The 24,077-nt window shown below is 61.7% G+C and overlaps 1 protein-coding gene across 2 annotated transcripts in view; it reads right to left on the bottom strand.

The window, feature by feature from the left end:
* The window catches only part of ELN (elastin), a 29,707-nt gene extending 9,302 nt beyond the window's left edge, over positions 1–20,405 (bottom strand). The window contains exons 1-21 of one of the 2 annotated variants that reach the window (XM_032327408.1): positions 20,082–20,405; positions 14,042–14,092; positions 12,945–12,974; positions 12,453–12,485; positions 10,326–10,355; positions 9,113–9,148; positions 8,661–8,753; positions 8,329–8,415; positions 8,176–8,244; positions 7,435–7,482; positions 6,503–6,574; positions 6,157–6,186; positions 5,576–5,647; positions 5,012–5,053; positions 4,576–4,635; positions 4,246–4,293; positions 2,849–2,938; positions 2,711–2,764; positions 2,011–2,172; positions 908–961; positions 242–358 (exon numbers count right to left, since the gene is read on the bottom strand). In XM_032327408.1, the coding sequence (XP_032183299.1) occupies positions 242–358; positions 908–961; positions 2,011–2,172; positions 2,711–2,764; positions 2,849–2,938; positions 4,246–4,293; positions 4,576–4,635; positions 5,012–5,053; positions 5,576–5,647; positions 6,157–6,186; positions 6,503–6,574; positions 7,435–7,482; positions 8,176–8,244; positions 8,329–8,415; positions 8,661–8,753; positions 9,113–9,148; positions 10,326–10,355; positions 12,453–12,485; positions 12,945–12,974; positions 14,042–14,092; positions 20,082–20,163 (1,360 nt within the window). In that variant the 5' untranslated portion in view covers positions 20,164–20,405. The remainder of the gene's footprint in view (positions 1–241; positions 359–907; positions 962–2,010; positions 2,173–2,710; positions 2,765–2,848; positions 2,939–4,245; positions 4,294–4,575; positions 4,636–5,011; positions 5,054–5,575; positions 5,648–6,156; positions 6,187–6,502; positions 6,575–7,434; positions 7,483–8,175; positions 8,245–8,328; positions 8,416–8,660; positions 8,754–9,112; positions 9,149–10,325; positions 10,356–12,452; positions 12,486–12,944; positions 12,975–14,041; positions 14,093–20,081) is intronic. The other variant, XM_032327407.1, reaches the window with a different exon arrangement.
* Positions 20,406–24,077: the final 3,672 nt, after the last annotated feature.

Raw genomic sequence — 24,077 nt, 5'->3', positions numbered from 1 at the left:
GATGTTGGGGGGAGCAGAGAGAGAGAGAGCCCTTCAGAAACCCCCCTGGATCTCTGGGGAGGGGAGGGCTGTGCTTACAGAGCTCTTACCCAAAGGTGCTGGAGCCCCTCGCTGTGCCCCCCACCCCAGCTCCTCCCTGAGCGCTCTGAACCCCAGCCTGTGCTCCCATGCACCCTTCCCCCCCATAGCCCTACAAAAGAAAAGCCTTCTCCCAGTGTCCCCATGGGGAATTCAGGCTTACGGGTAAGCGGGGCTCCAGGAACCCCTCCGGCTCCAGCTCCTACACCGTAACCAGGAAAGCCCCCAGCACCAACCCCGAAAGTGGGAATGCCTCCAACTCCCACTCCGGCTCTGGCCCCTGCAGGGGGAGAGAATCAGGTGGAAAGGCATCTCAGTAAGAGGGGCTGGGGAGGGGTCGGGGTGGGGCGTGGGGGGATGCCGGTCCGCTGGAAAAGAGGAGGCAGGTCTCCCCCAAGTCTGGTTTGTGAAGGACCAGAAACCATAGAACGCAGGCGCCCCTGAAGGGAGTCTTTACTGACACCCCCCTCCACCCCAGCGCTCTCCAAACCCTCTCTTCTCTGAGCACTTGGGGAAGGGCCCCATCTTTGGCCTTGGAGAGACTGTGGGGAGGTCCCATATCCCTAAGCAGGCTTCGGCTCCTCTGAGAGGGCCCCAATTAGGGCAGGGAGGGTCAGAGACGCTGTCTCCACTGGGAATGCCGGACTGGGACTCTCCCATTACTCAGCCCTGTGGCCTCATGGTAGGAGGCACCTGGAGGAGATGTTGTATGGGGGCCCACCAGTTCCAGGTCCCAGCTCAGCCAGTGACTTGCTGTGTGACCCTGACCAAGTCACTCCCCTTCTCTGGCCAGAACAGGACAGGGCAGAGCTATCAGCACAGGACTCACCGTATTTGGCTGCTTTGGCGGCTGCTTTAGCGGCTGCAGCTGGTGACACAGCCCCTGGAGAGACCAAGGGGGACACAAATGACGCAAGGGCCTACCTGTCCATTCACCAACGCATATCCCCCTCGACTCATCCGTCCATCTGCCTACTTAACCATCCGTTCATCTACCCATTGATTTACCTATTTGGTCTGACCCTTTGTTTGTCTATCCTTGGACTTCGATCCCACTCAACCAACGTAAGTGTCTGTCCATCCACGCACCCACTCACCCATCCAATTCGCCACTCCTCTGCCTACCTATCCATTCATCTAGATATCCAATGGTTCATTTTGCATTTGCCTTCTGCACACCCATCTCCTCATTTACTCATCTACCCCTGGGCTTTTCCTTCCATCATCCACCCCTCCACCCACGCATCCATCTACCCATCTGTCATTCTCACCACTTATCTAGTGCCCTACCTGCCTTTCCATCTGTCTGTCCATCTCCGCATTCATCTCTCAACGTCTCTCCTTCTAGTTGTCTTTTCATTTACACATCCCTCGTCCAGCAGCTTGTCTACTCATCTACATGGCCATTCTCAGACATACTCAGTTGTCCATCTCACCAGCATCCATCCATCCATCCATCCAAACATCTATCCATCCACCCATCCATCCATCCATCCAACCATCCACCCATCCAACCATCCATCCATCCACCCAACCATCCATCCACCCAACCATCCATCCATCCAACCATCCATCCATCCAACCATCCATCCATCCAACCGTCCATCCATCCACCCAACCATCCATCCATCCATCCATCCATCTCATCATCATCCATCCATCCATCCATCCACCCACCATTACAGAGCACCTATTCAGCTAAGAGCTGGGACTACACACTGATAGCCAAAAGATGAATTAGAAAACTTGACACTGGCGGGGAGTAGTCAGGAGATCATAATAGCCCAAGGAAGAGAAGACGAGGCGTGGCTGAGGGTGTGAAGAGGATAGTTGGATGAGGTATTAGGGGCAGTCCAAAAGTCATATCAATGGTTTCAATAGTTCTCTCTTACATGTGTGTGCCCACGCGTGCACACGCGCAGCCCAGCTCACCTGGTACACCCACACCTGGGACTCCAACACCTGGGACTCCAACACCTGGAACTCCAACACCAGGGACCCCAACACCAGGGACGCCAACACCTGGGACTCCGACTCCTGGGACGCCTACTTGGCCAAAGCCTGGCCCACCGGGCACCACGCCTCCAGCAGCTCCTGTAGAAGGAGAGGGTTATTCTCCTGGTCTGGACCCTGGGAGAACCTCAGAGGGCCTCCAAGGGCACAGCTCTGGGAGCTGTGGGAGTGGCAGGTCCCAGGGAAGGATCCCACCCATCCGAGAGGCAGGGAGGTCTGCTGGAACCAGCCCAGAGCTCTGAGGGTTTGGATCTGAGCATGGGAAGACCACTATCTAGGTCTAAAGCAAAGCCTAGTCTCTCCGCTGGGCCCCCAGGCAGTGGGTGCAGCGGCAGTGAGGTTAGGGTAGGAGGGGAGAAGCCAGGTGCTCCATGGGACATCCCCACCCCCGAGCTGGGCCAATCCATGGAGAACAATGGTCTTCCAGAAAGAGTGGCCAGTATGGGCAAAGGCAGGGAGGTAGGAACATTGCATGTTTGGGGAGATGGGGATAGAGGCTGCCAGAGATGGACGGTGGCCAAGTCCACCCAGCCTTGTAGTCCACTGGGCTGTCCAAGGCCCCTGTGGTTGGCGGCTGAGGGCACCGGGGTCTGGGCTGGCCACGCCACGGGGCACTCACCGTACTTAGCTGCTTTTGCGGCGGCCTTGGCTGCAGCAGCTGGAGTCCCCACCCCTGGAGAGACAGGCGCAGAGGGTGAGACCCTTTCCCTGGGGCCCTCTCCAGAATGCCCCCAGCCCCTGCTGGACAGATGCCCACCTGCGATGCCTCCGATCCCAGGAATTGCGCCGGGCCCACCAGGAATGCCGCCGCCTCCAACACCAGGGAGAACCCCGGCTCCTCCGGCACCTGGTAGGAAGGGGGCCGTGAACATGTGGCTCCCAGGGCCCTTCCGGAGGCCGTGCAGGAAGGCGGCTTGGATGCTGGGATTTTAACCAGCACAATCTCCTCTGGGAATGCGGCCCAGGCATCTCCGGCTGGGCCTGCTTGAGGAGGCCCCCACCCCACTGTTCCTTGACTCCCCCCCAAAGTGTCCATTTCAACACGCTCATTAAGGGACTTGTATGTTTTCAGACAAATCCCATTCTAATCACTGCCACATACTGAGAAACCACAAGCGGCCGCTCCCCGGGCCAGAGGGGCCCCTGTAGGAATGTTCAAGGCTTCCCCTCCCTGTGTTCCGAACACTCGGCCAAGTTTGTAATCCGCCAGGCAGCGCCTGGCTGCCTGGCTCTGGCAGCCCCTTGTCACCCCACTCTCCTGCTCCCACATTCCAGCCATCCCCTCCAGCCCTGGGGGCCTAGAGGGAGGGCCTGCGGGGCCTGCATGGAGCGGGCCTCCAGCTTGCTGGTCTCCCTTCACTTTTGCCCCCTTGGGCTGGTGGGGAGACGTCCTTTGTCCCATCAGGGTACAGGAGGGGCTCTCCTGGAGGGGAAGGCAAGGCTCTCAAACCCAGTAATGTGATTCTGAACTAGGGGGTGAGCTGGGGGGGCATGGATGCTCACTCTGCCCACCACACAGGCATGGGGAAGGCCACGCCATGTCTGCCAAGGGATCGTGGGCTTGAGGAGCGGGATAAAAGTTTTGTAATACACGTGACATTGATACTGAACAATGACATGGTTTAAATACTCATGTAGGTACCACCTAGAATTATCCTTCTAACCACCACAGTACCCATTCCCCTCTGCCTGGACTTCTTCCTAGAATCAAATGTCATCTTCTCTGAGAAACCGTCTTGATTTCTTTCCCCCATGTAGAAATAATGTCTCCCTTTTCTCGACTCTCACCACAGTGCCTGCCTTTTCTAGCAGAGCTCTTATTTGACCCTGGTCTCTGAAATGGATGGTTGGATGGATGGATGGATGGATGGACGGACGGATGGATGGATGGATGGACGGATGGACGGACGGACGGATGATGGACGGGCAGATGGTTGAGGATGGATAGGGATGGTTGGAGAGAAGGATGGAAGAAAGAATGAGTAGATGGACAGATGGAGGAGTGGGTGGTATTGAAAACATTAGATAAATGGGGGTGGCAAAGGGCTGCCTTGGTTAGTTCTCCACAGGGCAGGCTCTCAGTGATAACCGGGAAGGAGAGGTTGGGGGCTGGGGGCGGGGCTGGCAGGTGCACTCACTCACTCACTCACTCACCGAACTTTGCTGCTTTAGCTGCTGCCGCTGCAGCCTGGGAGCCAACTCCTAGGGCAGGGGAAGGAGAGAGATGCTGAAAACTGTGTTCATGCACTTCCAGGGCCCACCTGCTCCAGCCCCACGAGAGCCGACCCAAAAGATGCTGGGTGAGGGGCTTCCTAGCAACAGAGCTGAGGGAGCTGCCCTCGCCCAAGATCGTCCTCCAGACTGGGGTCTGGATGCAAGGTGGGCTGGCCTGCATCCTGAAGAGACCCTGGCCAACCCCCCGGGGCTCTGGAGCCTGGGAGATTGGTGCCCCTTGGGCTGAGAGTTGGCTGAGGGTGTCCTTACCTGTCCCCGTCGGGTACCCAGCCTTGCCTGCAGCACCAGCCACTCCTCCCGGCCCATAGCCTGTGAAATAGAAGAGTCTCAGTGGGCCGCTGGGCCAATCTCACTGTGGCTGTCCACCCCCAGCCCCCCGGTCCCCCGGCCCTGCCCTTCAGGGGTCAGGCTGCCAGAGTCTCTACCCTTTCACTCCAGCCAGCGTGAAAACAAACACAAATGGGTGTGGGGTACTTGTTCCCAGTTTACAGATGAAGAAACTGGTTTGCCCAAGGCCTGGGACTAAATGTGAGGGCCAGGGTCGAGAACCAGGCTGTCTGAATCCAAGTTCTATGGGATCCCCTTTCCAGCCTCCACCCCATCCCCGGCTGGGTGCTCCCGTTGCCAGGCCACTGCCGCTGGAAAGAGCTAGAAAAGCCCATCCCTTCGTGGGGTGCTCACTCACCAAAGGGCAGTTTCCCAGTGCTGTAGGGCAGTCCATAGCCACCTGAAGAGAGGGCAGGGCGGCCTCAGGGGCTGCTCAGCTCCTTGGCAAGAGACAGCCCTATTCTGGGTAGGCGGCCCTGCCTCCCAGGTACTGAGGCCTGAGAACCTTCCCGAGCCGCTCTCAGAGGCTCTCAGGAGGGCAGAGGCCCTGGCTGAGGGCACGCCCCTCTCCCTACAAATCCAGGACCTGCCATGGCCCTAGAATCCGAGTCTCTTTCTTAGCAGCCTCCCGACGGACGGGAACTGGTGGCGGGGGCAGGGGGCTGACATCAGAGGGGTCTTTCCATCAACATCTGGGGCTACGGCTCTCTGCAATTGTGCAAGCGGAGGAGGCCGGCTCCTGCAGGATGGCCTCCCTTGCTGGCGACCGGATGTGGGCGTCCATACTCAGGTGTCTTACCCACCCCCCTTCCCCACCGCCTCACAGAGACACGAGTGGGTGACCAAGATGTCCCCCCACACGTTGGATTCTCAGCAGGGAAGCCCGGGGAGTGGTGTGTCCCGAGTCCTCCTTCTGACTCACCTGGCAGCTTGGGTGCCTTGATGGGGTACCCCAGTGGGACGCCAGGCTGCTGGCCCCCAAAGGGTCCGACTCCTGTGGGAACAAGGAAAGCGAGCTCAGGTCCCAGCCGAGGGGGCCAGCAGCCCCGCGGGGCTCGCCGGCCTCATGCTCCACATCCCGCGCGGAGGGAGCTCCGGAACCTAGCCCGTCTTCCTGCCTCTTTGTCACCGGTCAGCCTGGCCCTCCTCAGTGCCCTAGGTCACTCTCTCCCCCCGCCCTGGGGCTCGGCCACCGTCCGGGCCTGCAGCTCTCACGGCATCTGGCACAGACGGGTGGGATTTCTGGGCTCATTTGGCTGCGGCACAGACGGAGGGGTTGGGGTTGGGGAAGCGGCCTGTGATGGAGGCCACATCGAGCTGAAGCCAGTCCAAGGCCTGGGGCGGGTAGGCGTGAGGGAAGCCGGGAGGCCTTGCTGGGATGTCGGGTGCCCAGCCCCTCCCAGGGCAAGGGCCCCTCCCTGCCTGGCTGGCTACTCTGTTGGCCTGCCCACCCGCCGGAGGTGGGAGGGGTTGTATGGGGGGGGACACCGCACTCTGCCTCACCTGGGATTCCAGCGAAAGCTCCGCCTCCACCTGCAAGGACAGGAACCATCAGCTCAGCCCCACCCCCACGGGCCCCGGGCGCCGAGGGACCCAGACACGGCAGCTGTTGGGGGGCAGGCCGACGGGAGCATGGCCCCATCTGCCTGGACCTCCCGGCTTACACTGGGGGTTTCTGAGAGGGGTGCTGCCCATCTGGGCCGGCTACACCCGGGCTGGAGCCCCAGAGGCACACACCCGGAGGGCCCTGAGCCCCGAGTCCCCATCCCCACCCCCACCCAGGGCCACAGGGGAGCCTGCAGGAGGGTGAAGATTCCCACCCTGGGCTCCCAGCCCGCCGGCCGCGTACCTGGGGCCTTGGCCTTGACTCCAGTTCCAGTGGGAACCCCAGGGAGCACCCCGACACCCGGGAACCGAGCTCCTGTGGGGCAAAGCGGGGAACTGGCAGTGACGTGTGGGAAGACAGGCCTTGCGGGCCCCCAACCTGCCCCGGGGTCACAGAGCTGAGCTTCTGTACTGACTATCAGCCGGGGGCACGGCTCACGGGGTGGGGGTGGGGGGCCGTGTGGCCGTGGGTCCCTGTCTGACCCAAGGTCAGAAGCCCTGAGTTTTAATCCCACGTCCTCACCACTCGAGCCTGTGCCTCAGTTGGCCTTCTCGCTAAACTGGAGGTAATTTGTAACCACGCTGCCCACCGTCCCCGGAGAAGGCGGGAAGGTCGCTACTTCCCCCCCATCCTGTCTCCACTGGGGCTGGGCTACCTCAGCCAGGGGGACAGTGGGGTGGGGGGTGGGGACAGACACTCTTGTCAGGAAATCCCTCAGAGCGGGCCGATTCTGGGCTTTTGGGGGAATTCAGGAGGTCACATGCCGGGTGGGGTGGCCAGGCCCTGGCAGGGGGAGGAGGACTAGAGGGCAGCTCAGAGGGGGTCTCCTGCAGGGCGGATGTGCTGGGCGGGCCCCCTGGTGACTCAGAGCTTTTAGGAAAGAGCTGGCTACCCTGGGACTTGCTGTGTCCCCGGGCAGGGCGGGGGAAGGGGGCCCTTACTGGGCTGTGACTACGGTCTGGGTTTGGGCTTCAGATCAGGGCTGGGGACAGGGGTGAAGCTGGCTAGCCTCTGCGGGGAAAGACAACTCTGGTCATTCTGTCCTTTGGTCTGAGCTTTGATGCTTAGGGGGACAATGCCGGTCAGGACCCGGCTGGGGAGGTCACGGGCCACCCAGGAGGCCGCCGGGGGCTTCTTTCCTTGCCCTAGGGTCCGCTCCTTCTTCAGGCCCTCACCTGTGCCTGGGAGCACTCCGCCTGGGTAGACACCGGGCAGCCCCACACCTGTGGCCGAGAGAAGAGGTCTGAGCTGCAAGCAGAGGTTTCCCGGGCCCATCTCTCCGGAGCGGCTCCGGGGCTCCCAGACCCCAGCTGCCCTGGGGCCCAGGGAATGTCGCCAGAGACCCAAGCGCAGTGGCCGCAGGTCTCTGACGCGTTTCGGAAGTCATCTGCAAGCCCTTCTCTCTTGTGTGGATTTATCTTGTCTCCTGGAGCCTGTTTACACGGCTGGCTCGGCCCACCTCGGGGCTAACAGCTTCCAGATGTTCCTCCCTGCTGTGTGGACTCAGGCAGCCTTTTGTTCAACCTGAAGTCACTTCCTCAAGGGCTTGGGTGCAGGGGAGCAAGCACCAGATGGGGGGGTCAGCGTGGCCTGGGCTCAGCCCAGCTCTGCCGGGACGGCCACGGGCCTTTCCGCCCTGCCTGTCCCCCACCCCGCGCCCATCTGGTGCTTGAGTGCCTGCCACAGAGCGAGCCTCTGAGGTCCCTTTCTGGTCCAAGATCTGGAAGAAGGGCCCGGAGGGTAGGCCAGGGCCCCTCTCCGGCATTTCTGCCAGGTTACCATGCATGGGACCTGGCTGGCTTCCCTGCCCGCTGCTGCCTGACCTCTCCCTTCCCGTTGGTCTGTTGCAGAGGGGGGACCTCTCCCCTCCCCGCCCCACCCGGCTCCCTCCAGTCCCCCGGGGACTGCGCACTGACCAGGCACTTTCCCGGGCTTCGCTCCAGCTCCGACTCCGACCCCGGCTCCAGCCCCGGGCACCACTGCGCCTGGCATGGGATGGGGGCACATCAGAGTGGGGTTCGCCCGGGCTTACGGCCTTCCCCTGGGCAAGCCCGCTCTACCCACCATACCTGTAGACACTCCTAAGCCGCCGACGCCACCCACGCCACCGACACCACCGACACCACCGAGGCCGCCGACACCGCCCAGCCCAGCCCCTGCAGAGTGGGGAGTGGGAGAGGCCAGGGGTCACGCAAGGAACGGCGGGAGGCAGGAGGGCCCTGGGCCGCCAGCTGAAGGCCCCATACTAAGGTCTGGCCCCAGCTGGTGGCCTCCCCGAGGACCGGTGGATTGGGGCTGAGGATTCTGCCCGCCCGCCTGCCTCCCAGGAAAGGGTCTCGGCAAAGCTGGGAGCTCACAGAGGCCATCGGGCTTACGGCCTGTCCCCGGGGATGACACTCACCAGCCTTGGCTGCCTTATAGGCCGCAGCAGCTCCCGCCGCTCCTCCGGGCACCAGAGCCCCCGGGAAGGTGCCTGCGGGAAAGGCCCCGAGTCCTGCCGAGCAGAGGACCAGGTGAGGCTCTGAGCCCCAGCCCCGCTGGGCCCTGTCCCTCCCTGGAGGCGCCTTTCAGGTGGCTTCCAGGCCCAGCAGCGACCCCCGCTTCCCCGGGCCAGGTTTGGGGATGGAGAGCAATGAGATGGCCCCTGGGGCTTCTCTCCAGCTCTCGGCCCCGGACCCAGCTGTGACCTGCTCAGACCCTGGACAGCTGCTCCAACATCACGCCCACGCTAGCGCCCAGGACAGGCCCGGCCCCCCCCATCCCTGAACCCCAGCTGCCCTCCCCACCGAACAGATGCCCTGGGCTTGGCCTCTGGCCCCTCGACGGGTATGCTGCCCGGATGTCCGCACTAACCTGCCCCCAGGCCAGCGCCTGCGAGCCCACCAGCACCTGTGGGAAGAAGGAGACCAAGCCGGTGAGGAGAGGAGAGGCTGGCGTCGCTCTTGGGCCTGGGAAGGGTCTTGGGGGGGGGGGCGGGATTAGGAACCAAGCAGGATCGTGTGCGGTGCCCACAGCCAAGCTGGACTCCAGCAGGTGGTACTGAGGGTTCGATCCTGATAAAATAGGGACCCGCCACTAGTTGCCATGTAGAGCATTGACCCACGCCCCTTCACACCCCCCAAGCCAAACCTTGCTTCCCCTAGGCCTGTCAGCAAAAGGGGGTACCCAGCAGGGGTCTTACCATCAACACCCCTCCCCCCAGGCCTGGGCTACTTCCTCATAGGGGTCCCCAGGCTCAGCTCGCCCCTCCTCCCCTCTATCTGGAACCCCCTTCCCTCTCCCACCATCTGCATGTCTGTCCAGCCTGTCCTGCTGTCCAGGAGCCTCCTCGCTTGCAGACGGACGCTAAAATGTTTATGAGAAGCCGGACGGGTCCCTCTGGCTCTCTCCTTCCCACATCTGGGCCCAATTGCTCCTTCTCCCCCTCCAGAAGACATTCCTTCCACGGCTTTGGCCGGGACCGAGGGGGCAATCAGGTTGGAGTTCACCACCGAGCCAGGTTGGTTTCCAATTCTGTGAGAATCCCTTCCTGCGAGCTCCAGTCCGCAGCCCAGGGGCAGGCTTCCCTGGGGACAGGCCCCAGGCACGGGGGAAGGCTGAGCCCCAGAGGGTCTACCTAGCTTTCCCTGGGTGTGGTTCCCCTTCCCATCCTGTCTCTCCCCTGTCTGAGCGGGTCTGGAACTCAGCCGGCCCCTCTGAAAGGTGGGTCTCTAAGCGCCGCCCCTCTCCCTATCAGGCAGGTGCAGTATGTGCCCAGCTGGGTCTGTGTTTCCTTAACACCGAAGGCCCTGCCCTTCCTCGGTGCTGCCAGAGGCTCTCAAGCCAAGCCCATTTCCTGAGCTCCAAGAGGGCAGGCAACAGGCTCAGGCCTTTCCTGCCCACAGAAGGGCTGGGAAGAGAAGCTAGGGGCCCAACAGGAAGTGGGAAGAAGCTGGGGCTGGTGGGGTGGGCAGGCCACCCTTCTGCTCTGCCCTTTTCCCATGCTCCCCCGCCAGCTGTCTGCTCCCAGGGTCACCTCCCGCATGACCAGACCCGCCCCTGCTCGCCCTCCTCCCCGGGGACTCACCTGGCCCGAACGCCCCCAGGAGTCCAGCCCCTGGAAAGGAGAAGAGAGGTGAGGAGCTCACTCTAGCCGGGGGGAGCCCAGGGGCCCGGCCCCCGGAACCCCCTCTCTTCCCGGAGTCACAGAGCCCAGGGAAGAGTCACCTCACAGTATCCCCACCTGCAGAATGGCCAGCAGGTCCCCGACCTCCCCGGGACCCGTGGGCTGGGGAGCAGAAACCACATAGTGCGTGCCACCTGCCAGGGCACCCAGTGGGTGTCCACCCAGCTCCCCCTGGTCCTGCCGGGCCGGCAGCTGGCCCCCAGCTGGTGCCGGCGGGTGTGGGTGGTGCCGCTCCCAGCTGCCTGGGCCCCCCCCTGCCACCGAGAGTCCAGGCAGGCCCGGCCCACGGACGCCCGCGTGGAGCGGCTGCCAGCCCACCCACCCTCGACTTGTCAAGGGATGAATTGTTCCCAAGCACGACACGCGCCGTCTGTGCCCCGTTTCATCCTGCCTGGGCAGGCCCGGACGTCCCTGAGGCCAGGCCCTGTGCAGCTGCTCGGGGCGGGGCAGGGAGGCGGGCGCTGTGACCAGCGCTGGGCCTGTATGGCCCAGGGTGCTGAGGCTGACAGGAGACGATCTCGGGCCCTCGCCGTCAGAAGGTCATGTTCTATGTTCTGACTTCCCTTGTGGTCTACTCCCTCACCCCGAGCCTGCAGTATTTTTGGATGTCTACACTAAGTCTTTTACCCGTGAACACCTCCATTTAGCTCTCATCCCTGATTGTCCTCTGTGGGCCTGTGTCCCGGTCCCGGTCTCCCCTCTGGTGCTTTATCGCCACCTGCCACGGGTTCTCCTGCTGCCGGCGGGATCCACTCACCGCACCCCCCTGCTTTGCAGTCTTGACCCCCACGAAGTAAAGTCCTTAGCGGGCTCTCCCGGCTAAGCAGAGGCCTACTTCTGCGCCTCCGTCGCCTCCCTGCCCTCGGGGACCCTGTGAGGACGGCTCGCCCCTCCAGGAAGATGGGGTGCAGGTGTTGGCAGACCCAGCAGTGAGGCCCCAAGGCTCCTGGCCTCGCAGACCCCTACAGACCCGAGAAGAGCCCTGGCCCAGGACTCTTGCTGTCTTTTCTCTCGCGCTCGCCTGGCCCAGCCCTGGAGTTGCACAACCCAGATGGGCTTGTGGAGAAGTGGGATCTGGGTCTTGTGGACTCATCTGGACTTGGACCATCGGATGCTGAGATTTCGTAAGAGCCGTCGCATTTCCAAAGTGTCCTGGAGCCTCTGGCTTCAGAGCCGGGAAGACGCGGAGCAGGGGGTGGGGTGGAGGGGCTGGCCAAGCCTACATGTGCAGCATCTCACGCCGATGGGTCCATCAATCTGGACCATTTCCTCCACCTGCTCCTTATCTGCCAGTGTTTCCCAGAGGGACCTACCCTCCCCCTTTCCTGGGGGGTGTGTTTTTTGGAGCTGATGGGGGACCTCAGTGGCAGATCCGGGCCCCATGGGCAGAAGCCTGGACAGATGGAGCCAGATCTTCTTACTGGAAACCTCCAAGGTCTAGACACAGCTGGAAGAGGCCTGCCTGGTCGGCAGGGGAGCTCATCTGGGCCCAGCATCTGGGTTTGGGCTGGGGTTAAGTCCAGGCCTCGGTTTTGGGTCAGGGTTCAGCCCGGGGCTGGGATAAGGGCTCCGATGGTCACTGAGGTCAGAGATGTCTGGAAGTTGGAGAAAGCTTGGTCTGGGATCAGGGGACCATCCAGGCGGGGTCTGGAGCCCACCATCGGGGGCAGCACCAGAGTGACATTTATGGGCTTGGCGGTCACTGGAAGGTCTGGCCCTGCCTCCCCTACCCCCCTACCCCCCCACCCCCGGCACTGGGGGCTGTTTCTACAACCCTGTGCCAAGGGGGCTCTCCAGGAAGCTGGGCTCATGGGTATTTGCAGGGTAGACCCCAGGCCCTCCCCACCCTGGATGGAAGACATCCAGCCTCCCACTCCTAGAGGTCCTGGGGCCCAGCCCCAGCCAGAGTATAGCTGCTGCTCAACACCCCCCTCCCTCCTCTGGCCTGTTGCTTTCCTCCCTAGATTCACAACTTTGGAGGCCCTGCCCTGCCCTCCCCTCCCCTTCCCCTGGGGCCTCAGGTCTTACCAGTCTTGGGTGGTTTGCCTCCAGCCCCCAGAGCTGCAAAGCGGAGAGATGGGAGTGAATGAGGAGACCCAGGCCGAGATTTTTCTGCTATTTCTCTCTCTGGGGCAATGCAGGGGCAGGGGAGGGTCCCCAGGTCCTAGAAGAGCTCATGGGGATGGTCCTCCTGTTCAGCCAGGGAGCTGCCGGGAGCCCGGGGTCTGGATGTGTGGGCGGGAAGTCTCAGCCCTGACTTACGGTTTCTACTGTCTCAGACTCCGTTTCCCAGCCCCGGAAGACCTTGCAGGGGTGTTGTGGAGGGTCCAAACCCGGGGCAAAGGAGGCCACCAGGGAAAGAGGCTGGGAGAGCGATTTGGGAGGCCAGTGGGTTCTGGCAAGTCTCTCCCAACTGGACACTGTCCATAGACTGAGGGATGTCTAGGCTTTCTGGGGTTCTGAGCCCGAGTGACAGCTGGACCCCATGGGCGAGGAACCAAGTTCGGATTCTGAGCTTACCTCCTCCTCCCAGACCTCCGAGACCAGCACCTGTGTTGAGAGAGGGGGGGTGAGGGGAGATAGAACCATCAGTGTCTCTGCCGGAAAGCTGCCCACGGATCCACGGTCAAGTTCCTCACTGCTTAGCTGCGTGGCTTTGGGCCACCCGTAACCTCCGTGAGCCTCAGTTTCCCCATTGGGCCAACAGCCCGGTGCCTCTTTGTGTCTGGGACTGAACTGGCAGCTGCCCTCAGTCCTGAACCCTCAGATGCTTTTTTCTTTCTTTTTCCTCCCTAGATCATCTGTTTATTATGAAAGGATGTAACCCAGGAAAAGGCCAGACGGAAGAGGGGTGGGGTGGGGCGCGGGGGGCGGGGGCAAGGTTTGGAGGATGGGGCGGGGCTTCCACGCCCTCTCCGGGCACCTCCTCCTGCTCGTTCCGGGGGTCCCCTTCTCCGGAAGTGCCCCTCCAATACTTTCTAAGTATTGAAAATATTATTTTTGATTTTTTAGTCTACTTCAAAGCATGATGCTTTTTTTTCTTTCTTAAAAGAAAACGTGCCGCCCCTCCACCCCCATGCCAGAGCCGCACCATTCTCCCCCTTATCTTTCCGGGGTGTTCCCAGTCTCCAGTTGCACGTGGTCCCTGCCTTTATATTGTTAGCAGCCGGAAAAGCACTGTGCTGTCCGGTTGAGCAGGTAGGGCACTGCTATATTTTTCAGTAGCCATATATTAATTAGGACAGATTTGACTCAATCACACCTTCCAGTCAGGGGGGGATTTTTGGTTTATGCCTTTGTAAATAACCCTCTGATAAACCTTGTACAGGATCTCTCTTTTTCTCTACCTCTGAATTATTTTCTTTGAACGGATTCTCAAGAGTGGGGTTCATGGTTTGAGGGGGGCAGGATAAAGATGTCCACATCCGTACAGCCTTGCAAGCAAATGCTGTCTTTCATCTCAGAGAATTTATGCTCGAGTCCTTGTAGAAGTGTCACGCAGATGGCTTTTAGAGTGGCTCACGGGTCTGTGGCGTCTGCGTTGCCACGGGGCGCAGCTCTTATGATCTGGTCACGATCTACCTTACCTGGGTGCGTGGAACTTTTGTGTACCTTACCTGGGTAAAACACGCCTCCAGGAACTCCACCAGGAACAGCCCCCGGAACCCCTGGAAGTAAGTAAGTAGAGTCCTCCATCAGCCAGAACTTAGGGGAACCCTAATGAAGCCGAGGGCAGAGGACTGTAGACCGCTGTGTCTCTGCAAAGAATGTCGGCCAAGCAACTGATGATCATAAAGCCTTTTCTCATTCACGCTCCTCAAGATGGCCCCATGAGGTTGGAAGGGCAGAGATTACTACTACCTTTGTTTCAATGGCTGTAAAATCGGGCTCAGAGAGGTGAAGAGGGGTGCCCGGGGACACACAGGTGGGAAGAGACGGAGTCTGGATTCAAACCCAGACCACCGCTCTGAGCGGGATGGTGGGCACTCTGTTACCTGCTTCTCTCCCTGTTCCCCGGAGAGGGCCGGGCAGGGGACTGGGGCCGGGAACCTTCTGCTGGGTGGCCCGTTCTCTGCAGCCCCGAGCGGCGTGAGCCCGGCCCGGCCCATCGCTGTGGGAGGGCTGGCGGGGCTGTGACAGCGAGCAGTAAGGAAGTGTGGCTTCAGGGAACACAAACACAGCCATTCCCACACTGATAGGATGGCGTGAGGTCAGCGTCCTCGGCCACTGGGCAGCGACGGCTGGGTGGGGTTCTGGCTGTCGGACGCAGCGCTGTCTTAGGACGTGCCGGGGCCCAGAGGGGAACACCATGAATGACCAAAGTGAGTAGTTTCCTAAGGAAAATCTAATTCACTGGCCAGGCCGGGGGCGGTCTGCCCGGCCGAGATCACGAGTTCATTCCCCATGGACCCGCACGGCTCTCGCGGGGGAACGCCGTGCTGCTGGGCCCCGGCCCAGGCCTGCGCATGGTCATGGCAACAGACAATCCCAGGGCAGACCAGGCCCTGGCTTCCCCCCTCCCCACTCCCCCCCTTCCCCCCGCAAGAGCGGCCCCAGCCTTGACCCGCAGCCCTGCCAGTGCTCCGGCCAGGGCCCCGGGACCACCCTGCCGACAGGGGCGTGGGTGGGGTTGGGGGACAGGGTCGGGCAGCCCTGCGGTGTGTCTGGAGACCTTATGACAGATGTCTGGTCTCCGTGGCCTGCCACAGCTGGGCCTGCTGGCCCCATGGCCCTGTTAACCGCAGAAACAGCCCAGCAGGGCAAGGAGTGCCAAGTGGTCATGGTTACCCCGTGCCAAAGCCCAGTGCTTTGTCACTCCGGCGCCACAGGCCCCCCGGGGCCTGTCACCCAGACCTGGACTGTGCAAGCAATCAGGTCTGAGCCTTGGGGGACGCAGAGTGGCAGGGCAGCCTCCGGAGGCTGGGCCCGCTGGGGAGGAGCGCTTGGACGCTGTCCTCTGCTGCCGACCTCGCGCACAGCCTGTCTTGGGCCTTTGATGCCTCCCTTGGCCCCGGGCCTCCAGCTCTGAGTGTGTCTCGTGCCTTGTCCCATTGTAGTCCGGGTCTCTCTCTGCTTCGGCCCTCACCCTCCTCCCCTCTCCCTCCCGAGGACAACAGCACCCTCTCCCCACTTCTCTCTGCTCTCTGGCTCCTGGCAGGCTGCCGCAGGAGCTGTGGGGGGGGGCTCGGAGCCAGGGGCTCGGGACACGCCCGTCTGGCCTCTAATCCTGGCCGTGCCACTTCTTAGCATCTGCGGGACCTTGCACAAGTCACTTAACCCCTCAGAGCCCCAGTTTCCTTGTAAGCAATGGGGGACTGATAACCTCGGCTTTGCAAGGCTGTCGCAAGTTGTCAAAGGGTTCAAGGGAGGGACCTCCTGCCCTCGCTCTAGAATACCGTGATCACCGCCCCTCCCCCCAAAAAGGAGGTGAGTCTCTGTCCGTGCTTTGCTAAGCAGTGCACGGCCTGGGGGAGGTGTCCCGCAGATAGTCAATAAACCAGCCGGTGAATGCCTATGGGTCGGGGTCCAACCTGTTCTGTCCCCAACCAGCCTGGGGGCCCCCCACCTTGGGCTTGGCTGAACCCCGACTTCCTCCGTCGAGGTTCTGCTCCCCACGCCCATTGGCGGCTGCTGGTCCACCTGCTCTCTCCCCAGACCTGCCTCTCTCTCTGCAGCCGTCCTGGCCTGCCCCGGGCCCTCCCCCCCCCCCCCGGCCCCCCCATGATTCAGATCCCAACAGCGATTGCTAAACTCTGAGCCTGAACCATGCCGGCCTGGGGGAGCTAGAGATATTTTACACCCTGTTCCACACGGAGCTAAGGGAGAAGGGGGGGCAGGGCCGAAGGATCCCAGTCCCCGCTCCTCGCCAAGTGCAGGAGAGGTGAGAACAGATTAAGGCTGTCGTCCGTCAAGGGCCTCCAGAAGGGCAGACTCCACACCCCAGCTGGTCATCTCCCTCCTCCCCTCCTTGGCCAGAGCCGTGCCTCCCGCCAGGAGCGCCTCTCTGCGACCCAAGCCCTGCCCTTCCTCCGAGACTGATCTCAGATTCTTCCCCTCCTGCCTTCTCTGAGCCTGTGGTTCTCACCGCTCGGCGGGCCCAAAGCCGTTGGCTTGGAGCACGCTTGTCTTGTTTTATGTGGGTTTGGCTTGTGTTGCAGGCTAGCCCATGGTGGGACTCGTCTCTCTCGCCTCCTAGACTCTCAGAGATCACAACAGTCTTCTGGCCCGGGCAGAAACTCCTTCCGCAAACATCGCCCTGGGCTCCTGCTTGCACGCCTCTGGTGACGGGGAAGTCACCCCCTCCCATCTCCACCTGCGGAGACGTCTTCTTTCTGCTGAGATAGAAGCAGCCCCTCCGTCTCTCCAGAGCCGCAGAGACCCAGCCTCATGTTTTATCCACAGACGGCCTCTCATGGCCCTTTCTTTCAAGGTCTGACTCGAATGCCGCTTCTGCTATGAAGCCTTCCTGGATTTCCCAGAACCCTTCCGGACACCCCCGGGGACCCGCAGTCCTATCTGCTTCCTCCATCACCCATGCACGCTCCACCCAGGAGACAAAACATGGCGTGAGTAGCGAGAGGGAAAGTTAAACCATAAAAACATGCACCAATTGTAAGAGTCAGTCGGTCCAAGTAAACACATTCTGAATCAGAAGATGAATCGTCTCAGAAATTCACATTCCCACAGTCCCCTTATTTGATGTGACTTTGGCAGGAGTCTCCCCCTGGGCCTAGGAGATAAGTAGGGCAGGGATGTTTCTCCTCATTTTACGGCTGCTGAGATGAGGCGCCTGGCCCGGGACCCACAGCGGACCCCGGTCCCACGCAGGGACGCAGGGCCTTCCGCCTGGGCCCTGGGCTTCAGGTTCAAAGACGTGGAGAAGGCCGTTTGGGAATGAGCATAGGACCAGGAGGCCTTGGCAAGGGACTCTGCCAAGCCTCAGTCCAGGGGCCTGGCGGGGGGAGCAGATAAGACCTCACGAAGCTGTTTATTGTTTGCCTGGGGAAAGGCTGCCAAGGGCTTTTCGAAAACAATCTGTCCTCGAGTGGGTGACTTTGTCCTCTCCCTCCCCCTGGGCACGTCTGCCTTTCTGCCTCCGGCCCCAGCCAACTTGGAGAGCGAGATTAGCACCCCCAAACCGCAGGCCATCCGCCCAGAGGCTCATCTGAGTTACCTGGGCAGTGTTTACAAAACCTCTACAATCCAGTGCCCTCCTCGGACCAAATAAAGCAGGAATTCTTGGGTGGGACCCTGGTATCAGCGCTGTTTAAAGCCCCCCCGGTTAACTCCAGCCGGCAGCCAGGGTCCGCAATCCCAGTTCCAAATCATCCTTAGTTCCGGAATCAGGAAAAGAAAAGGCTGATAACATTTCTGGGGCACGGGGGAAAGAATTCTCCCCGATGTCATTGTTTTCTGTCTCTTTTTTAGATGGCATGGGGGTTAGGGGGCGGCTGGTCCTCAAAGCTGCTTTGGACCCACCCTGAATGGGTGTAGACAACCCTTTCTATCACAGTTTTCCTAGGGAGCCCCCTAGGAAATAGAATATTTTGTAGGTGGGGAACCCATGGGAGCCTCTTGGTGGGTGGGGGCAGGCATGGGGGGAGCTGGCTCCCCAGGAGAGCTGGGCAGGAGGCTGTGTGTGTGTGTGTGTGTGTAGGTAGACGGCCCCTCCCACTCCGCCCCCCTGATCTAACCCTAACTTCTCTCGGAGGCTCTGGGCAAAAACCCCAACAGATGTCATGGATTCCCACACCCCATACTGGGACCCAGTTGCTCTACCACCAGGGACCGAGCTGAGACTTACGCTTACAAAAAAAAACCAAACAAGGACAGGGGAAGGTTAGCAGTGTCACCGAGGACACAAGGAAGGGGTGCGTTCTGCTCAAGGGCGTGCCCACTCTGGAAGACTCATCCCTGGGTGTGCTCCTCCCCGGAGGCAGCCTGGTACCCGGCCCCCGCCCCTCATTTTTTGGCAGAGAACTGGCTGGGGCTCGCCTCCCACCCCCCCGCTGCCTTAGCCCGTTTCAGCCTCTATTTCCCTATTTGCAAAAGAGGATAATATTCTCGACTCCTGGGATTTTTGAAGGGGTTGAATTGCCATGCTCTGGGGAGGCAGGTGCTCAGGGGTCACACCTCGGGGAGCGGAGAGGAGGTTCAGGAAGGCCTAGAGCTGCTGCTTTTACGGGGGGCCCTGGGGTGGCTTGTCCTCTGGGGCTTGCCTCGATCCCCCTGCTGGACCCACCTGATGGTGTGCGAGTCCCCCTGCCCCCCTCCAGGTCCGGGAGCTGACCCCCACCCCCCCCGTGCTGGAACCCTCTGCTCCCAGCAGTCCTGCCCAGCTAGGCCATCGCACGGAAACCTTGCAGCTGCCCAGCCCCTAACTCCAGCCCCCCACGGCGTGGCTCTGTCCCCACTGGGCCCCCCATGCTGTCCCCCGCACCGAAGGTCTGGTTCTTACGGCAAGGGGGACGCCCCCAGAAAGCTGACCCCACCCAGGCTACCCCACCAAATGGCTCAGGTATCTGCGCCCCTCTCTTTCCATGGCCACGAACACCTTCGGGGGCCCCGGGGTGGCCACTCCTGGGGGCCCTTGAGGTGTGTAGCAGCCCCATGGCGGGGTACCCTTGTCCCCTGTGGCAGAGAGCATGCCAGATGGTCCGGGACTGCCCCGAGCCTCTGCCACTGGCCACCCTCTCTCTCTGCCAGAGGATGAATACCTTCCCCGGTTTCCCCGATCCTCATTCGTGCTCTGGACCGTGCACATGCGCACACATGCACTCGCGGGCACAGTGACCATCCGCACCTGGAGAGCGCGTTTCCCAGGTGCACATGCCTGTCGGGTGGCAGACTTGTGCACACGCTAACAACACTATAGCATACCTTACAACTCCTGCCCCAACACACGCACGCACACACGCACACTTACACCTGCTCAGGGATAAACCTGTGAACAGACATTCCCCCTCTCCTGTCTGACGACACACCTGGGCATACACATACATGCTCACCTGTGCGATCGCGTGCCACACACTCGTTCCTGTGCACGTGCACACACTCACACACATGCTGGGATGCCCCCCACCTCCTCGCCAGGGACAGACCACGGCAGCGGCTTTCCAACCCACAGCCCCGTAATCCACTGAACTCTGACCTTCCTCAGACAGGTGTCCTGACTTCCCTGGGGGTCAAGGAACCTGTTGAGGTCACACAGCTCACAGCGGCAGAGCTGGCCTCCAGCCCAGGTCCCCCGCCTCCCCGGGGCACATGTGCGCACCTACTGGATCCACAGGTGTGCAAACTGCCGGTGCCCAACGACCCAACGGGACCCCCACTGGCCCCTCCCCGGCGTGCTCAGGAGTCCCCCCTCCCCCCACTGGGACAGCACCCCGGACAGAGCAGGGGTCCTCAGCCCCGTTGGGGCATCAGAACCAGGACTCGGTTGGGACCATCCCGAGTCTTGTGACAGGTTCCTCCTCAGCACGGGCTGGCTCTCGGGAGGGGCGGTTCCAAGGATCCAGTGGCCGAGGGGGCTCCCGCCTGGGAACCCCTGGAGGACGGCGGGGTGAAGGGCGCCCTCTGGTCTGTCAGCACGACCACCTGGCTGGGCGGCCCCCCCCCCAGGGCTGCCGGCATCCCCGGGAGCAGGGTGAGGCCTACCTCCAGGCTTCGAGGGGTGGGCGATGGCCAGCAGGAGCAGGAGGACTCCGGGCCGCAGGGTTGCAGCTCTCAGACCCGCCATCTCGGGGAGGAATGCCCCAGCCCGCTCTCTGCGCCTCGTTTTATCCCCAAAGCGTAATTGCTGCCTCAGAGACGGAAGGAGGGAGGGAGAGCGAGCGGGCGGGGGAAGGGGGCGGCCTGGGGGAGGGGCCGCGGGGAGGGGGCCTGGGGGAGGGGGCCGCGGGGAGGGGGCAATTACGAAAGGCCCGGCTCACAAGCCTCCCAGGCTGGGTCTGACGGGACTGGACTGTGGGCTTTTTTCCTTAAAACACACTCACGGGCGCACGCGCGCGCGCACACACACACACACACACACACACACACAGTCCCCCCCATCTCTCTCCTGCTGTTCTCTCACTGTTGGCCCTGTTCCCGCCAGAAAGTGCGAGGGGGGCCTCTGCCAGGACAGCCCTCGGGAGAGGAAGCAGGAGGCAGGGCCCTGCAGCCCGGCCAAAAATCCGGCCCCAGCCAAGGCCCGAGTGGCCAGGCCCCCGCCCCTCCGGCTGGGCCCCGGGCCCAGCGTGGGGACACGAGCCAGCTGTCCCGAGCCTCTGCCCCCACCCGGCCCTCCAGACTCCCCCAACACCCCCGGGTCTGGCCCGAGACGGTCCCTGCCCGAAGCTGGGGAGGTGGGGTGTCGGGCAGGTCTGGGGTCCAGGGCCTGGGGCCAATGTCTGCTGAGACTGAGGGCCTGTGAGCAGAATGGCCTGGAAGGGGAGGTCATGTTGGCGCTGCCCCGTGGGGCATCTGGGGAAAGGAAGGGAGACCCTGACACACTATAGGGCTCCATTCTTTATAGGCTTAGGTCACAGTCTCCTGTCTGATGTTGAGGAGGGAGTGCGGGGCAGGTCCGGGATCCTTAAGGGCAAAGGCAGAGGGGCTGCACCAGGGGAATGGCCTGGGAATTAAGGCCATGTTGGCGTTGTCCCCTGGGGCATCTGGGGGACATGTGGGATACCCTGACACACCACAGAGATTCCATCTGTCATGGATCAAGGTCACAGTCCCACATGCAGGCCCGTGCAGACCACAGTGTCTGGTGAAGTTCAGGCCGGATCCCCAGGTACTCTACGGGGGACCCAGGGGTTGGGGACCTCACCTGGACTGAGAAGTGGCTCAGCCACCTTTATCACCCAGCCCCCATCTGTCTCACGGGGCCGAGCACCGCTAGCACCCGGACCAGACTCCGGCCCAGGAGAACGCCCCAGGGGCCTGACATTCCGCTGGTGGCCAGGAGGGGGCGGCCCTGCGCTGAAACAGCGGGGACCCGCATCTCCAGAAGGACTCCGGAGGTCCCAGCCTGCCTGAGACACGATGAGGACCCTGGGGATTTTTCTGGGGTCGGATAGGATAGGAGAGGGTCATGCCTCCCCAGACCCCGAAAGTGGGAGAAGAAATTCGGGAGCCAGAGGACTGGGGAGGGAGATGGATACTTGCCTTCGTCAGAGCCTCCCACAGGGAAAAAGTCGAGGCCACAAGCTCTGTGAGCTTTTCCCTGCCTCCAGATGGAGAGAGCGCGGGGGAGACACCACCGCAGGTCTGAGCAAGGGGGCTAAAGCACCCCTCCTGCAGCCGGGAGCCCCGTGGCCACCTGGAGGTCTAGCGGCAAGGCCATGCATTGGGCTCCGGCGAACCTAGCATTAAATTCTAGCTCTAGTGCTTTCTACTGGGGTAAGCTCCTCACAGAGCTTCCGTTTCATCCCACGTCAGGGGCCGATAAATATCCCTGCCTAGGAGGGTGACTGCGGAGATAAATAAAATATGGTCCTATATTCCTGCACCGCACCTGCCGGACCCAAAGTGCTCCGTCCTTGTTGGGTCTCAGTACCAGCAGTCACGCTGTGGCTTCCGCTCGTCCTGCAAGGGCTGCTCCCGTGTTTGGGGTAACTGTAAGGCCAGCTCTCTGCGGGACCACCCTGGGACCCCGGGGCCATCCCTGCCTCTTCCTCTGGTTGCAGGCAGCAGCGGCAGTTTGGAAGGGGGGTGGGCACGTGAAGAGAACAGGCTTGAAACAGGCGTCCAGGACATGCACAGCTCTTGTTTCCAGTGTGTGTTCTTTGGGGGGACTTTGGGGCAGCAGATAGAGGTTATGAGCCCAAGATGGTCTTTGTTGGTAGGGGCTTGGGGCTGCTCAGGGACGGGGTCCGGCGGCTCAGCGCCTAGGGCGAGCCTGCGTGTGGGGAGGGGAGGCCGCGGGGTAGGGGTGCATCTGTGCGCCTGCCCCCTCCTGGGAAGGGGGAGCGGAGGGGGTGCTGGGGAGGAGCTGGGCCCCACTTCTCTCGGGGCAGTGACGTGGGCAGGAACCGGCTTTCAGAAATGCAAACCGCAGTCTGCTCAGAGTCTTTATTAATTCCAGGACCGGGAGAGAGGCCGGAGCCAGAAGGAGAGTTTTCTTGCTACCCGGGGACCTGGGAGAGGTGTGGAGGGGGCGCTGGCAGGGAGAGACTCGGGGCTGCTGGGCCAGACCTCTCCCCGCACGGCTGGGGCCCTGTGTCCCACCCCCACCCAGGACTCCCTTCTTCTTAGCGCCCCGAGCTCACGGCAGCAGCTCCAGGGACACTCAGCCTAGAGTCTGCACACGGCGGGAGGGGCTTTAGTTCAGAACTCACCCACTGAGCTGATTCTTCAGTACAATTTAGCCCAGCGCCCTCAGTACAGAGTTAAGGACCGGGCGTTGCAGTTATTAGCCAACACTCGATCATTCATTCCCTCGTACATTCCAGAAACCCGGCCGTCCTCAGTTGCTCTACACCCACCTCCCTGCATAGCTGCGTAGGTTAAACGAGGCCGGGAAGGTGGAACCGCCCACGGATGGCCGCGGGGCGCATCTCGGGCTGGGCGAGCCTGGCTTCTCTGTTATCACCCACGAGCCTCCCTGCCTCCTCGCTGCTGGGCATCCAGGTGCGCCACTGACAGGCCGTCTCCGTCCCCCCAAGTCCTCCAGGTGCACCTGTTTAGAAAGGACAGCGCTGCCTCCTTGCACGGCTCTGAGCGCCTTATTGCTTTGCCTGGAAGCCCTCCCTTGCCTTCCAGATAAAGTCCAGGCTTCTGAGCACGGCCTTCAAGGCCCTGTATGAGCCAGCGCAGGGGCTCTGACGCTCTCCTCCTTTTGGCTGGTCTCCCTTCTGGCTGGTGGAGCTCCTCCCCGGCTCCCAGACTTGGGAGCCTCCAGGAGGGCTGGACGTTGGCAAGGGTCCCTAGTCTCAGCTTCTGTCCCTGCATTCCTGTGCCCTTGGCATCCCTGTCCCCAGACCCTCTCTGAGGGGCGTTGGTGGGAACCTTTGTGGCTGGGCTTGGCATTTTATCTTAGACCCTCTGCCCTGGCCATCGCTGTAGGTAGTTTGAGGATAGACCCAGTTCTGTCTCTCGTGTCATCATTGGATGATATGCGATAATAGCACACTTATGCCTTCTGGGAGATGGGGGGGTAGGGGCTGCTGGTGTGAGTGGACCCCCGGAGTCTGGGTGCGGTTTCTGCTTTCCCCCTGTCTACACATGGTCCTTTTATTGGTTGAGTACAGGATGCGCTCTCTGCGTGGGGTCTGGAACCAGAGAGAGTGGGAGAGAGACAAACACTTGCTTCAGGGCTAGACTGGGAAGAGCCTGCTGTCCATCGGACCCGGGATCCGTGCTGGGCTCCGTCCCAGCGTATGGGGCCCTCTGCTGTCAGTCACCTCCCCCTCCGTGTGAGTAAGGGACAGTCCTGTAGGAAATAAAGTCAAGGTTACACTGGTAGCAAGAGCATGAGTTTTTCAGATGGCCCCAACTGAGGTTTCGGAAGGAACAGAACGCTGGTTGCGGGCGTGGGTCCGAGTGTCAACGCTTGTAGAGAGAATCAGCAGCAAGGCCGAGCGACGTGCCCATTCCCTCATCGGAGAGACCCAGCTGCAGACATAAAGCCAGACCCTGCCCTTCCTCTGATTTAAAAAATTTTCC

The sequence above is a fragment of the Mustela erminea genome, chromosome 20 (genome assembly GCF_009829155.1).
Source record: "Mustela erminea isolate mMusErm1 chromosome 20, mMusErm1.Pri, whole genome shotgun sequence".
NCBI classification, from domain to species: domain Eukaryota; kingdom Metazoa; phylum Chordata; class Mammalia; order Carnivora; family Mustelidae; genus Mustela; species Mustela erminea.
The sequence above is the reverse complement of the archived record's forward strand: the minus strand, read 5'-3'. Positions and strand labels throughout refer to the sequence as shown.